Source organism: Mytilus trossulus, chromosome 7 (assembly GCF_036588685.1).
Source record: "Mytilus trossulus isolate FHL-02 chromosome 7, PNRI_Mtr1.1.1.hap1, whole genome shotgun sequence".
Taxonomy (NCBI): Eukaryota; Metazoa; Mollusca; class Bivalvia; order Mytilida; family Mytilidae; genus Mytilus; species Mytilus trossulus.
The window spans coordinates 75,916,930-75,932,152 of record NC_086379.1 but is presented as its reverse complement, the minus strand read 5'-3'; the positions used below and the strand labels follow the sequence as shown (position 1 = coordinate 75,932,152).

The following is a 15,223-nucleotide window of genomic DNA, read 5'->3' as shown; positions in this document are numbered from 1 at the left end:
GTGCGGCAATGGACATTTGAGCGCATTGACAGGACATTTGAGCGAAAAAAAAAGGACGTTTGAGCGCCAAAGTATAGGACATTTGAGCGCCTAAATTTTAGGACATTTGAGCGAAAATAAGAATAAGCGTAGGACATTTGAGCGAAAACAAGTCTTGGATAGAGAATTGTCTTATTGGCAATCATACCACATTTTCTTACGAATATAGTTCATTAAATGAGGAGTTTACCAACAAAAAGTCTGTTCGGGCTTGGAACTTATATCCCAGGCTTCTGACATAAAAATCCCTCGTAATTTCCTGCTGGCAGTATTTCGAATGCAAATCCCGGAGATTCTGTTCCTTCTCCTTTTCTGTTCGGCTCTGCGGTGCATCAATGTTCAAACTCCGAATTTTTATGTAAGTCACAGATTGCAATTTGATAATAGTGTCAAGGAAAGTATAAATTGATGGATGACTGTGATAGAACTGCTCGTTATAATGGGCATGAAATGATTCGGGCCCATTGTTAGTACGTTTTAACGAGGATGGAACTTCGGCCCAGAGATGAGGGGGAAATAACGATTCATCTGTTATATAAGTATCAGTCAGGTAATCTGCAAATTCTATACAAGGCTTGTCGTTAGGTACAACGGCCATAAAATCTTCTACGAAACAGTCGGCTACTTCGTCTGGAGCTAAAAAGGCTATCCCAAAAATCCCTTTAAGCCATTTACTAATGTCTGAATCATGCTCTTTGTATTGTTGACTAAGTCCAACTTTCTGGATTTTTCGCCACCAGGCTTGGCCTAAGTGAAACCTACAGCATTTGATCTCTATAGACGGGAAAAAATCCTTCATAACTTTCATTACCCGTTCTTCAAAATCGACGTGTACTGCTTTCGGTTGAAGTGTGTGACCTTGATCGGAACATAGCTTGACAATTGAGGAAAAGCAATTCACGTAAATTTCTTCAGACTTTCCAGGAAGTAAGCAGAATACAAGAGGGACATAATTTCCTTTGTTATAGCCATGAATAGTATATAACTGTTTAAAGAACTTTGGGCAATATTTGTAAGTACCATCCATAAAAATTTCCGGCACACTGCATAAACATTCAAGATTGGTTGGACACGTAAGAATAATTATACCAGTTTGTTCATCATTAAACTGCACAAAATTTTCAAATTTATTTGACTGAATATTAATCTTCTTTAATGATTGGTGTGTTTCCTCTCTAGATTTAGGAAGTGCAGGGTGAGATTTACGCCTCTTTCTATATATAGCCTTTGAAACGCTGCCAATGTCTTCAGACTTTAGATTTGCTTCATCCATGTTCTGTAACTCTGTACGGATAATTTTTGAAGGACGTTGAGCAATATCATCATCCGCTTTTCTTTTTGATCGTACCCGCAGCAAGTGACGTTCATTGTCACGATCACTGGTATCATGGTTATGAGTATTTTTCTGTTGAATTATAACGGTTCCTGTACAATCCGTCCTCAGTCTTGCTTTGCAACCTTTTGCCTGAAAAATATTGAAAGGACAAATACAATTGAAGTGTTTAAATGCTTTTTCATTTGCTATTGCAAGACATAAAAATAAGATGTAGTATGAATCCTAAAAAGACAACTCCTCATCCAAGACACAATATAATTAAAACAAGCAATTATATATTGTATATATACACTGTAAAAATTGTGTTTAGGGCCTAAACACTTTTCTATACACATTTCATGTTATACAATTGGTTACATGTTTAGGCTCTAAGCATGTGGGGCATTACATGTTGAAATTCATAACATGTTTAGAATGGGAACACCACAGACATTTATGTGTTTAGCTTCTAATTAATCTAAAGGAGGTATAAGATAGACATATAATGATATAGATATAAATCAAAATTAAAAGAAGTTATGGAAGTTGAAGCGTAACAGACGAACAAGTAGTTTACATTAACATTAAATTTGTAAAAAAAGGTACTTACTGTACATCTCCAGGATATTTCTTCTCCTTTTAGTGTTTTGTCCACTCTATATCGGAAACTGTCACAAACAAGGCTTCTTTTTCCCTTATTAGTCTCGGTCAAAATAATATCCATTTTAACACGTACATGTATTATTAGTATTAAGATTTCAAGTGCCAAGGGACATTTCACTTAATAGATATATATATAAGAATTTTAGAACAAAGAAAATTTGCATAGCCAATGAATTATAGTAGAATTGATTGGTAAATAGAGATCAACTTAGGATTTCACTTACATAAACCAGCCAGAACCGGTCGAATTACTCGGGTGTGAAATAAAATAAAAAATATTTATAACTAAATCTTACTTTTTTTTCTTACTTTTAAAAAAAAATCTTAATTCGTGTAAAATTATCAGGGAAAATTTCGCTCAAATGTCCTGTCTGAAAACTCAGGTAAGGTTAATATCCCGGCGCTCAAATGTCCTATGAAGTCGGCGCTCAAATGACCCTATGTGCTTTTTTCTTTTTCGCTCAAATGTCCTATGCCCGTCTAGTGATCAATTATCACATGAATCAAGATACTCAATGATTTAAAGAATGTGTTTAAAGTAATGTGAAACACACATGCATTAAATGTCAAAGGGTTAAAAGTAAAATGTCACTCTTACTATAGAAACCTATTATATATGAAATGAACTTGTTAATATTAAATCCTTTGTATTGTAAAAAAATATTTGATCATGATAAGAAAATTTTAATCCCATTGTTAGTTATTCTCTTTCTTTGAAAAATAAGTAGACTAGTGTAAAAAATAAAACAATGTCACAGTATTGTTTTGTTTCATATAATTTTGTTTTGAGAAAACACAATTAGAGAAAACTCATTTACTTTAACAAACACATTTGCTGACACCTTACTTTTGTATTATAAGAAACATGGTTTACATCACGAGTTCCAAATGAGTATACTTACCCCATACAATGATAGTGTGACTTATTGTAAGTTGAATAGACAATAATAAAACTCATGATGTAAATGAGTATTCAACAACTGGTATGTGATGTCAGAAAAGACCTTTGATGAAGTTCATTGGTTTTCTCTAAATTTGTTTGTAAAACACATATAAAGCAAAACAATACCTTTGTAAAAATGATGGTTTAGGTGTTTTTTCCTATGTTCATCACAAGCTATGCATTGTTTTTAACCTTTAATTATCCTGAAAGTTTTGTTATTTTCTGTAATAATATTTACAATTTGTCATTTTGTTTCACTTTATTTGAACTTTCAAACATAAGTTAATTTGCATCATACATTATTAAAAAAAAAATGAAAATCCTTCCTATAAGGTTGACATGCATGCACATTTAATTTTTAAATTGTTATTTGGATGGAGAGTTGTCTCATTGGCACTCAGACCACATCTTCCTATATCTACATATTGAGATTTTGTTCATATGTGGTACAAAATATATTATGACAGAAATCTGTTGAACCAGAAACATATTTTGTTGAAGATTAATCAAAGGGGATCATTTTAATTGTATGTCACTTTTTATTTTAACACTGATTGCTTTCTACATTCCTTAAAATTGCCCAACATCACAAGAATAGTTCATTCTTTGTAGGATTGTATGCGATCATTTTCTGTTGAACATTCATCATTTTGATAAGAAATATATTTATGGGAGGTTTAGGACTTTGATTTATATTTTAAACTATTGTTACAAAATGACACCCGTGACCCTATGTGGGCAACACCTCTGAGGCATTTGACAGACTCTTTCATAGTTGGTTGTATTGATTTGTTGTATAGTGTAATTGACCATACTTTACAGTAATTTTGATTTGAAAGTGTTTGCTAGCAGAGGCAGATTTAGGGGGGGGACCCAGGGTGCCAGGTCCCCCCCTTTTTGGGAAAAAAAATTGGTTGCTTATATAGGGAATCAGTGAAGCGTGACTGGAGTGGGTCCCCTCTAAGGTCAGTAAGTGGCCCCCACTTATGAAAATTTCTGGATCCGCCACTGGCTAGAGTAATATCCATGCTAATAGCTTTTGACCACTAATCTTCTGAAAACATATTAGTAGGCATTATTGAGCTATTTCTATAAGATATTAATGTTTACCTTATTTTTACACTGAGCTGTGATTTCTATAAGATATGTTAATGTTTACCTTATTTTTACACTCTAGCCATATTTGCTTGCATAACAAATTACTTTTTAAGTATAAATATGAGTACAAGAACTTATAAGAATTGCATAGTTGTCAATCTCAAATGAAAAAATATAAGGTCATGAACAAACATGTAAAGGCTAGGTTGTGTAGGTCATTTTGTAAAATTCTATGCATATTATTTGGTATAAGGATTTTTTTCTGAATGTAATTGATTATTTATTTAATCAATTTTATACATTTTGATATTTGTAGTTAGTAAGAGAAAAGGAATTCATGTTTGATCAGTACACATTAGATATTTTGTCAGGATTTTGAAATGGGTTTCTTCAAGATATACAGTTTTGAAAATTGAAAGTGACATGATGAATTGTCAGTTTGTTTGATTTGTCATGTGAAATTTCTGCTTACTGATTGTTGTCTTCAGATTTCATCGTAAATTTAAAACTAAATAGTGCTAGCATTGCATTCTTAAATGATATTTATCATTACTGAAGTATTAAACTGAAGAATACTATATGTTTAAGATGATTGATATCATAACTGTTTTACATATTTATCAAATACTGTGATAATTTGTATGTTCAGTATAAAGAGATCATACATGTTGATAGAAGGTAATGATTAAAATAAAATTGAGGAATATCTTATAGTTATTATTATTTAAATGTTGATTTATATTTATGATTCTAATATGACGTCCTTGTTACGCTTTGTTAACAAAGCCGTGTTCTAATGAGCACAAAAAATATGTTTGACACATGCGCACGGACTTACTGTTTATATTAACGTTATTTCCATCGTTATCCTTTTAAATATTTACATTTAAGCAGCTAACATAAACTTTTATTATATATTTTTATCAAACAACATATATTTGCCCTGCTCATAGTTTTTAAACTTATCAAATATGAAATGTAATATACAGACTCCTCAGGAAGGACACGGGAACAGCCAAACATTCTTACGGCATTTTTGTACGCTTCGACCTTTAAATATATTGTATTTGTCATATTAGAATCGAAATAATTCCTTCACGTCATGCTCTATGCTCATTTTAACATGGGTAGGCATTATATTTGACCACATTTTACAGCTCGCTAACGCTCAGTGTAAAATATAGACAAATATAATGCCTACCCATGTAAAAATGAGCATAGAGCATGACATGAAGGAATTATTTCTTAATTTAATGTTGAGTGAGTTAAATTTTGTATCGAAACAATCATCAAAAATACAAGGCTATTGATATAGATAATCATATATCAGGCTTATACTTGGGTACCTAAAGTTTTATTTCTACCCATTATGACAAAATAAAGAGCTTCATCAGAATGAAAAAAAAATCGTTTGCAAAAACAAATTGACTTGATATTTTTTTTATAAGAAGACAGCATTGATAAAACAAATGTAAATATACAAAACTAAAGCTCACACGTTAAAATAGATTTTTGGAAAATGACGCAGTCATTGTTCCATAACTGCCGACCTGAACTTCATTACATTGCTCTGCCTACCGCGCTTGGTTTCGTATTTCCTATTTTCCAAACAAACTGGAATCTGCTTGTGTTATCATTATGCATCATTGTGTAGTATTAAACCAGCCAGGACCCAGTTTACACTGGTTTTTGCTTGTATTCCACTACACTCGAACAAAGTGTTGTAGTTTGACGGGAACCAGTTTTAGAATTTGTAAACTACAAAACGTAATCGGTTATTGTTCATTCCGTTTTGGTGTTTCATACCGACTTATATGGTTTGAATAAGCTTAAGACCATTCAAACATTAATGTGATAGGTATATTAAAGATTGTTTTACAAAAGGATTGAACTGTTTTACTTTCAAAGTCGTACTATAGGGATATCTGTCATATACGGATTTCCACTCTCACCGGTTAACTTCTTCTTTTACACGTGCTTTGGAAACTTCCTGTTTAATCGCAAGTTTTAAAATTGTTTTTGAGTGAATTAAACTTATTTTAACAATGATGAATCGTTCCAGAATCATTTTAAAGCAGTTTCTTCTTCTCTTTGATGATGGAAAATATGTTTTCTCAAGAAAATACCGCAAACGATCGCAGAGGAATTGAAACGTACAAGTCAAGTCGGCACCTGGTTAAATTGGCATCTAGTCAAATCGGCACCTATTCGACGTCAATTGGGCATCCAATAATATTTGATATAATATTTTCTATTCAATTAATTAATTACTGTTACCAAGTACATAGTGAATATGTTGTTGTGTATTTTGGTAAACCACGAAACGAAAGTGAATATGTAGTGTATAAAGGTAAACAACGAAGCCCTTACCAAAGCTGTTGTTTTAACAATTAGACAATTTGTGTAATTGTAAAAACAAGTCAATTATTAAAATAAAATGGAAAACTATGAGTCCCTTTCAATAAATCAAACTTTCATGCCAAATAATTAGCAAATTTAAGGTGTTTGTTTTTCAGTAAAGTTTAAACAGCATTAAACCAACAATCCTGTAAAATGCTCAACTGGTTAAAATAATGCAGAAAAATACACAATATCTCATGTATTAGTCCAAATAATTATGACGTCTGGCAAGGCTATTTTATTATTTTTCTGGGACGCCTTCATACGACGTTCAGGTGCCAATTTAACTAGGTGCCAGTTTGACTAGAATTCTTTTACAAATGTTTGAAACTATCTGAGTTTCATTAGACCTTTGATAGCAGTAACAGAAAGATTATTTACTTAATATTTTGTGGGAGAAGGGGGTTCAGACTGTGTGGCATCAGGTCTGTTTGTGCCCAATACATTTTCGCACCCTACACGTTCGCACATTCACACTCTACTCATTCACGCCCAATTTTAATTCAAATTCAAGTTGAATAATTGGAAAATTATGGTTGTTGTTTTAAATTGCTTTGGTGTAAATACTGAATGTATTTATAGCTTGGTATGAGTAAAACATTGAAGATTTTAAAGGAAAAAACACAAAAGATAATTGTTTTTAACAGCTTGGTCCCATTGATCTGAAACAACGAAACAATAAAACATAGAAACCAAAATATAGCAATCCACTAATATAACCAAAACATGATAAAATTTATTCAACACGCAGAAACAAACATAGTCAGAATCTCACTTCATTTTGAAACAAGTCAATGAAACAAGTTATAGCAATACACTAACCAAAACATGATTAAGAGTTATTCAACACAAAATAAAACGTTGACAAAATACCACTTTATTTAGAAAGGATTATTATTATTTTTAGCAATACCTTATCCAAAACATAATTAAGATTTATTCAACACAAAAAAAAAATTGCTGTCTCACTTTATTTTGAGACAATGACAACAATTATACTTACAAGAAAACACTTGCTTACATAGTTATTAAACACAAAACCAATTAAGATTGGGTGCGAACATGTAGGGTGTGAAAGTGAAAAGGGGTGAAAATGAGTGGGTGCAAACGTGAATGGAAGCGAACGGACTCAGATTCAGACTATGTACCAGTGAGAAATATACAAGCCTTTCTACGGTATTTATTTGTACAATTCAGCTAGTCTTGACCTATTCATTTGTCTTAAAAAACCAGCCAGTTGTCACCTTCACTTCACACACACACACATATACGAATATCAATTATATGCTTACGATACATGTTGCATTGTTGAACTAATCACGGTATGTGAAAATCAAGACTTGCATAAAAACTATCCCAATATTAGAGACAGTGGCGTCATTTTTCTTCAGAGCTTTCAGCTCTTTGATTTTATACCTAGTTAAGCTGAACACTTTGTCCAAACATATTTATAGGCCTTCAGCTGTTCTTTAACTGGATGTTTTCTCTAGCATATACCCCATTTCCTTTCTGAATTTTATTTTTGAAATCTGAAAATATTATTTCAGTTTTGATTTCCCCCCATTTCTGATTGATGTAGCTCAAACTGAGGTAAACAAAAAAGTAATAGCACAGTTTGTCCTGTTTTGAATCCTTCCATGCACATATCTTCGATTGAAAAATGAATTATTGATAGGTATAGACTGACAGGAAGGAGGGATACAAGCATTCTGTTTCATTTGTTTTCATTACACCATAGTGATAACTATCACTAGCTGTTGTTTATGCTTCTAAAGATCCATTAGGATGCTACTGCTTGTAGTAATTACATATTGTAAGTTGAATTACAAATCAATATTCCAGGTACTTTAATTTGATTTGAACTAACAGTATTCCCCTCATGGGCAGAATTTTTTTCTGAACTTGGGCTAATGATTGGTATAAATTTGTATAATTGATGTTACATATATATATATATACATACACATACTCTTACAACTGTAGAAGTAGAAGCTAATAAATATAAGAAGATGTTGTAAAACTGCAAATGCGAAAGTATCCACCATTATGACCTTATGACATGATTAGAAACAGCTGTATGGTCACTATACAGATTTCAAAAATGAGCAAAACTCAATTGTACAATTTCAACCATAAAACTTTGTGCCTGATTAATGTAAAAAAAAAATAATATAAAATAATAAAAAAGTAATATTGAATTCTGAAGATTATCCAGGATGTAAATTTGTATTCAAATATTTGATGCATTTACGATTGTGTCCTATTATGCCAAATCATTTACACTCATTTCATGCATGCACTTGACTGTCACATTTTCAAGGATTGGGACTAATGACCATGCTATGCAAATGACCCACGTTGACGTCACACCATCTATGACGTAACTCTTACAACATTGAGCGCCAAATTTGACTCAATCCAGTTTATCATTCACCGTATTAAAAACGTCTTATATTTGACTACCTGTAGGGTTCTACCAAAGGTAGTACACTACACCCCGTAAAAAACCTGGGTGTTGCTAACCCATATCCCCGGACGTTGCTAACCATAATCACGGGGAACTTCACGCAAGTTTTCCTTAGTTGCATGAATGCGCCTTGTGTAATATTGAATTCTGAAGATTATCCAGGATGTTTGTATTCAAATATTTGATGCATTTACGATTGTGTCCTATTATGCCAATCATTTACACTCATTTCATGCATGCACTTGACTGTCACATTTTCAAGGATTGGGACTAATGACCATGCTATGCAAATGACCCACGTTGACGTCACACCATCTATGACGTAACTCTTACAACATTGAGCGCCAAATTTGACTCAATCCAGTTTATCATTCACCGTATTAAAAACGTCTTATATTTGACTATCTGTAGGGTTCTACCGAAGGTAGTACACTACACCCCGTAAAAAACATGCCAAATTTCCAAATTTCAATAAAACTTTTTTAGATAATGAAAAAAACGTTGTTTTCACGTTACCACTTTGTACCCGAATTTCCATAAAACTCGCCCAATTCGGACTAAGACCGGGGATAAATTCGTTATCTACGTTCATATCCGTAGATATGGATATTTTAACACCCTTCAGTACCCTGTACACCCTTCGGCTACGCCTCATGATGTACTGAGGTACTTCAGGGTGTTAAAATATCCATATCTACGGATATGAACGTAGATAACTTATATTAGTATACTAGTAGTATGTTGCCAATATAGTAGGATATGGGATATGCAGAATGAATTAGAACTTGTGATGTATTTTAAAAACATTTCTTATACTATGAAAATGTGTTGGTTTTTCAAAATTTATATTCTTACAGCCAAAATTTAACTAGCAAAACATTCAAAGAATGAATGTGATAGTTTTTTCTGTCAGGAGAAACAACATAAAAAATGTGATGCACGATGAACAACCAATTATTTAAAAAAGTGCACTACAATTCTGATAGTATTTCTAATCGAAAGAAAAAATGTAAGTCATTTCTTTTATTGAAATCGAAAATCAAATTGTTACGAAATATATTTTGACTGCTTTATCTTTCAAATTTCTGAGTATTCTCAACGAATGAGGATATCTGACGATAGCAATTAAAAAACGTTCTAATCATGATAAATTACATAATATGGGTGACTTCTAAATATTGGTAAATAGATTTCATATATTATGCATGAAAATACGGATTTTTTGTGTTATTTAAATTTACTGTTACGAAATATTAGAAATTATTATAAATTAAGGAATGTATCTCCCTCATGCATAGCTCTGATTCCTTTCACGGATTTGGCTATACTTTTTGGACCTTTTGGATTATAGCTCTACATCATTTATATAAGCTTTGGGTTTCAAATATTTTGGCCACGAGCATCACTGAAGAGACATGTATTGTCGAAATGCGAATCTGGTGCAAGAAAATTGGTACCGTTAATTTTATTATTAGTTTCAAATTAAGATCAGACTAACATAATTATTATGTCTTGTTAAAATTATATGCACATGGGTTTCTAATGATTTGTAGCATTTTTTTTCAATTTTTATTCATGTGCTTATTAACTAGTTTCAAGAATAAATGGTTAGACTTCTAAATCGAAGCTCCATAAAAAAAAATCTGGCTGCAATTCCGAGGCAATAAGGACGTACCAATGTAAGCTACTGTTCACTAATGAGACCCCGCTTTAAGCATTTGTTCAACTGTTAGATAACGATTGATAAATCTGAATACAATATATGATAAAACATGATGAAATGAAGCCTTGAAATAAATAGCAGGATGCTTTATCTGTAGTTTCCTAGAAAAATGAAAAGAAAATCATTCATAGCAATTATTTGTTAGCAAAAATATCAGAAAACACAGAAGACCTGTGCTGAACTGATTGTTAGATACTGTTTGTGGTTAATATAAATACATATACTGTAAAAGATGGTGCACAACTAGGTACAAACATTCCAAACCATTAGCTTTTTTCTCAATAATGGTTGAAAATGGTAATCTACAGTATCTACGTGTGAAATTTCCAAAAATTGTTGCATGGTGCGAATTTCCAGTTTTGTAAACAAGGTCATGTTATAGGTCCAAAATTGCTGCATGAATATATATTTTGATTGTTGCATAGGATGGGGATACGTGTGTACTTAAATGAATTGTGGCAACAGTAGTAAACAGCTGTTCGATAGCCACAATGCAATGCATCAACCAAATCCGGGTAACAAACTAAAACCCATGGAAACATACCAACTACTAGTATAAGAAGAAAAACAATAGTACAACAGAAGCAGTTAACAGAAGCAAACGCCAAAATACATAGATACGGTCTGACGATAACAACTGCAATATTCCTGACTTGGTATAGGAATTACAAGAACAAAAATGGTGGGTTGAACCTGGTTTTATAGCTAGACAAACTTCCCACTTATTCATGTAAAATAAGGCAAGATCATGTAAACACATATAGGACATATGAGTAATGTAAATAAAATACAGAATGCAAACCAAACGAAATAAATAGACAAAAAGTCAGCACACAAATTGACCCACCAGACAAACACTCATCAGAAAGTAACAAAATGCCCGAAAGCGGGATATATAAATACCAATCCACGTCATCCCCAACATTGAACATGAGACCTCATAAAATATCTAACCGGACTTACAAAAGAAAAAGCATAACTAAATACACGATTGTTGGATTTGTAAATACCGAGCTACGTCGTATAGCAATTCACACTCGGAAATATAGTCATTTTCGAGATTATATTGTTTTCGGTATTTAGTAGACCAGACGGCGTAGATGTTAAACCACAATCTAAGACATGGTAAAAATGTCGTTAGTAAGTTTAGACACAGACACTTAATAGACCTCAACGAATTCGTGATTTTGTCCGTAAAATTTAAGGAGTTTCATTGTTAATCTGTCCTCCGCATAATTTTTTAGCAATTTATTCGTAAATAATAATATAACAATCTTATATAAATATATGAAGTCAGTATAGTGTAAACATTCACGAGCATACCGTATCAATTGAGATATGTAAACATTAAACGCAGGGACAGAGGGTATATTACTGCTGAGAAATGGGTAACTAATTATTAATAAATGATATATGAACGTTTTAATACTATAACGTTATTTCAACATATATGTTTTACATTGAAGAAAATAAAAAATGCATTTAACTGAACCTACTCCTAAACGTATTTAGTAAAGCTGAGGATCGATAAATCTGTAATTTTATAATATTAGATTTTCGTTGGTTATCTCAGCGATATTGATTTCTCGATTGAGCCGGTACGGCGAACGTGAGAATGGCAGTCGAGTTGAGATGACCAATGATGATCTATTTATCGCTGTTTTACCTATGAAGACGTTGTTAATTTCCTTGACAACGGCACGTGTTCCCTTAATTTTTATCACTCGACTCCGTTGTCATATCATTCGTCTCCTCTGAGAAAGGAAAATATCAGTGAGCAAGATCAAAGGAAAAATTCATAAAATAGGGATAAAACATTATCGCCACTAAAACAATGATGTGTACTAAAAATATCAACTATTCCTCAATTTGGACAACTGAATGAGTCTCCTCCTTTTTAGAAACTTTAATTTTAATTATGATAACTGCATTCAAAACATCCATACATACTAAGCTTCAAACCTTAAGTTGACAAATCATAAATCTCGCCGTCCTTTCTTACCGTAAATGTCAACTTGCGATTTTGGAAATATTTACCTATTTGTAGATCTTGTCTTTCTGACTGTTTCTGCTCTTAAATCTATTGTAGTTAAAAAGATACAAGGCAAAACGCAAAATATTGTTAAGTTTTTAATTAGAGGTTTCTAATTTTACTGAAAAGTAAACCAACAATTTCAGCAATAAAAGCGTATTTGTACATCTTGTCTAGCATAAAAAGTTTCTCTTTGGCTGATAGGTATCATTAACTTATGAATGGGAATGGGGAATGCGTCAAAGAGACAAAACCTAACCAAAGAGTAGAAACAGCAGAAGGCCACCAATAAGTTTTAGCTTCCCCCTTACGACTAATGTGTACTAGTTCAGTGAAAATGGATGTCACACTTAACTCCGAAATATATAAATGAAACTAAAATTAAAAAAAACATGCAAGACTTAAAAAGCATACAAGCATGCTTGTCAAGCTGATAGTTTTAAGACAAGGCTTTCCATTTTTCATTTAGAATGATGATAAAATGAATATAATGTTAAAAATTTTACATCAATTGTAACAAAATGACAAGTTTTAACTGTAAATACAGAAAATAACAAAACGTTTTAGTATAATTAAGTTACAAACAATACAAAGTTTTTGATTAACAAATAAATTAACACCTGAATTGTAACAGTTTTTGTTTTCATTTATATGTGTTTGTTTTATAAACAAATAAAAAAAACAATAAGCTTCATCAAAGGTCTTTGCTGACATCACATTCCAGTTGTTGAAATCTCACTGACATCATAAGTTTCATTATACATTATTTATCTTATAATAAGTTGCAATATAATTGTATGGGGTAAGTATACTTGTGATATAAACAACGTTTCTTATAATAGAGAAGAAGGGTGTCAGGAAACGTGTTTGTTTTCTCTAAACATGCATTTTTTTTAATTTTCTGAACATGGGAAAAGAAAACCGATAAACGAGGACAAGACAATATAAAAACATTTACAGAAAATAAAAACAAATAAGCAACCTCAACCTAACCTCTTAAAATAAGGATGAGTTCGGTAACTTAAAAACTTTATATCTCTATTTGGAATGTTACAGATGATATTGATGATGTAATGCCAACCTTCAAGTATAACCCTAAAATTGAACAAATTAAAAACCATTTTTGTGCATTTCACTCAAAATCTTAAGTGCAATTTCGCCTCCTCAAATATACTTTCAATAAAGTGAAATTCCAGGTTCCTCATGCTGCATCCATACTTTGTTGTTTTTTTTCTCAATTAACTATCGGTTCCGATGAAGTTTTTCAACCTGTTTGTGCAAGACTAATGTACATGATATTTTAGAGTTCATTTTCTGGTACATTAGTCTTCTTTTTTTACCAGCAGTTTTGACTATGTTACGTTCATGTCGGCGTATAACAAGAGGCTTCCAAAAGCCTGAAACCCTCAACCGATAAACATATGCCATATTACTTTTTATTTTACTTTTATTGCAATCAGTTATGTTTTCTAATTTATAAATCTTATTCCCGGGATTTTCTTTTATTAATGATAACTTTCTATCGCTTACAATTTACTGCCTACGGGTCTTCTCTATTATAGTTTGTGCAAAATATGCAAAAATAAGAAAATTTTCATATTTTAAATTCAATAACTACCATCTAATAGTTCAATTGACAATCGTCAATTTTCCTATTTTGTCACTAATTGCTCGACCATTACATAACCAGAGTCATGTTTGGAAACCCAGCAAACTCGTAAAATTCAGCTTTGGTTTGGTTAAGATTAGTAGGCCACTGAATGAACTCGTTCCTCTTTTCACAAAGGGCATCTAAAACAGAATCAACCACTCTTGAAACTGTGCTTTTGTCCAAACCTATAAAGTAGAGATGCACAACTTTAGGGTAATGACTGCCCAATTACATTGTAAACAAATATGGTCGTAGTGCAGAGTATGGAAGAAACAAATACAACAATAAATGCATGTACATGTACACTATGAATTGCCACTTTAGATCCTGCATAAAGTTCTCAAATTGAAATATTATATCATTAGAAAACATGTGTAAACAGCTGAACCATTTAAAAGTATATAGTCTTACCTAATGTGTCACCTATGACCTGGAGGAAACTTCCACTGGCAAGAAATCTCAACGTCACCATTATCTGTTGTTCTACACTGAGGGCATGATTCCGGTTTGTCTGACGTGTCAAGCTGTCCCTTACTAGATCAGATAAGAATAAAATGCCTTCCCTCCCAAATCTGTAGCGTGCTCTAAGTTCTGTATCAGTGTAGTCTAGGGTAAGTTCTTCTTTGCTTCTAAAAGTTCTTTCTTTTCTTTGAATTGGTACATGAAACAAGGCTAAATCTAAGGCTGCCATCTTTAACGCTGCGTTAGGGGTTTAATCGAGGTATGTCAAGTGATTAAGTTTAACACAGATTTAACGACTGCGTTAAGCGTTAAAATTTTTGAACAACACTTAACGATTATGTTAAATTTAACGACTGGCTAACGACACTTTAACGACATCGTTAGCTTAACGACACTTTTGAACAACCGGGCCCAGTAGATTGGATAAGAC

General features: G+C 32.3%; 2 protein-coding genes across 2 annotated transcripts; both read right to left on the bottom strand.

The window, feature by feature from the left end:
* Positions 1-196: 196 nt before the first annotated feature.
* Positions 197-2,494, bottom strand: LOC134726678 (uncharacterized). The gene is made up of 2 exons (XM_063591091.1): positions 1,965-2,494; positions 197-1,504 (listed from the first exon to the last, which is right to left on the bottom strand). The coding sequence occupies exons 1-2, from the start codon at positions 2,076-2,078 to the stop codon at positions 197-199; spliced, it is 1,422 nt and encodes a 473-aa protein (XP_063447161.1). The 5' UTR covers positions 2,079-2,494.
* An 11,864-nt stretch (positions 2,495-14,358) lies between these two features.
* LOC134726677 (putative nuclease HARBI1) lies at positions 14,359-15,022 on the bottom strand. Its single transcript, XM_063591090.1, has 2 exons — positions 14,743-15,022; positions 14,359-14,516 (listed from the first exon to the last, which is right to left on the bottom strand). Exons 1-2 carry the CDS (start codon positions 15,020-15,022, stop codon positions 14,359-14,361), a joined length of 438 nt encoding a protein of 145 aa, XP_063447160.1.
* Positions 15,023-15,223: the final 201 nt, after the last annotated feature.

Excerpts from the sequence above, each read along its gene's own strand:
- LOC134726677 (XM_063591090.1), bottom strand. The coding sequence starts at position 15,022 with ATGGCAGCCTTAGATTTAGCCTTGTTTCATGTACCAATTCAAAGAAAA. Across the intron at positions 14,517-14,742 it reads GGTCATAGGTGACACATTAG|GTTTGGACAAAAGCACAGTT; the intron begins GTAAGACTATAT and ends TCTACTTTATAG.
- LOC134726678 (XM_063591091.1), bottom strand. The coding sequence starts at position 2,078 with ATGGATATTATTTTGACCGAGACTAATAAGGGAAAAAGAAGCCTTGTT. Across the intron at positions 1,505-1,964 it reads AAATATCCTGGAGATGTACA|GCAAAAGGTTGCAAAGCAAG; the intron begins GTAAGTACCTTT and ends AATATTTTTCAG.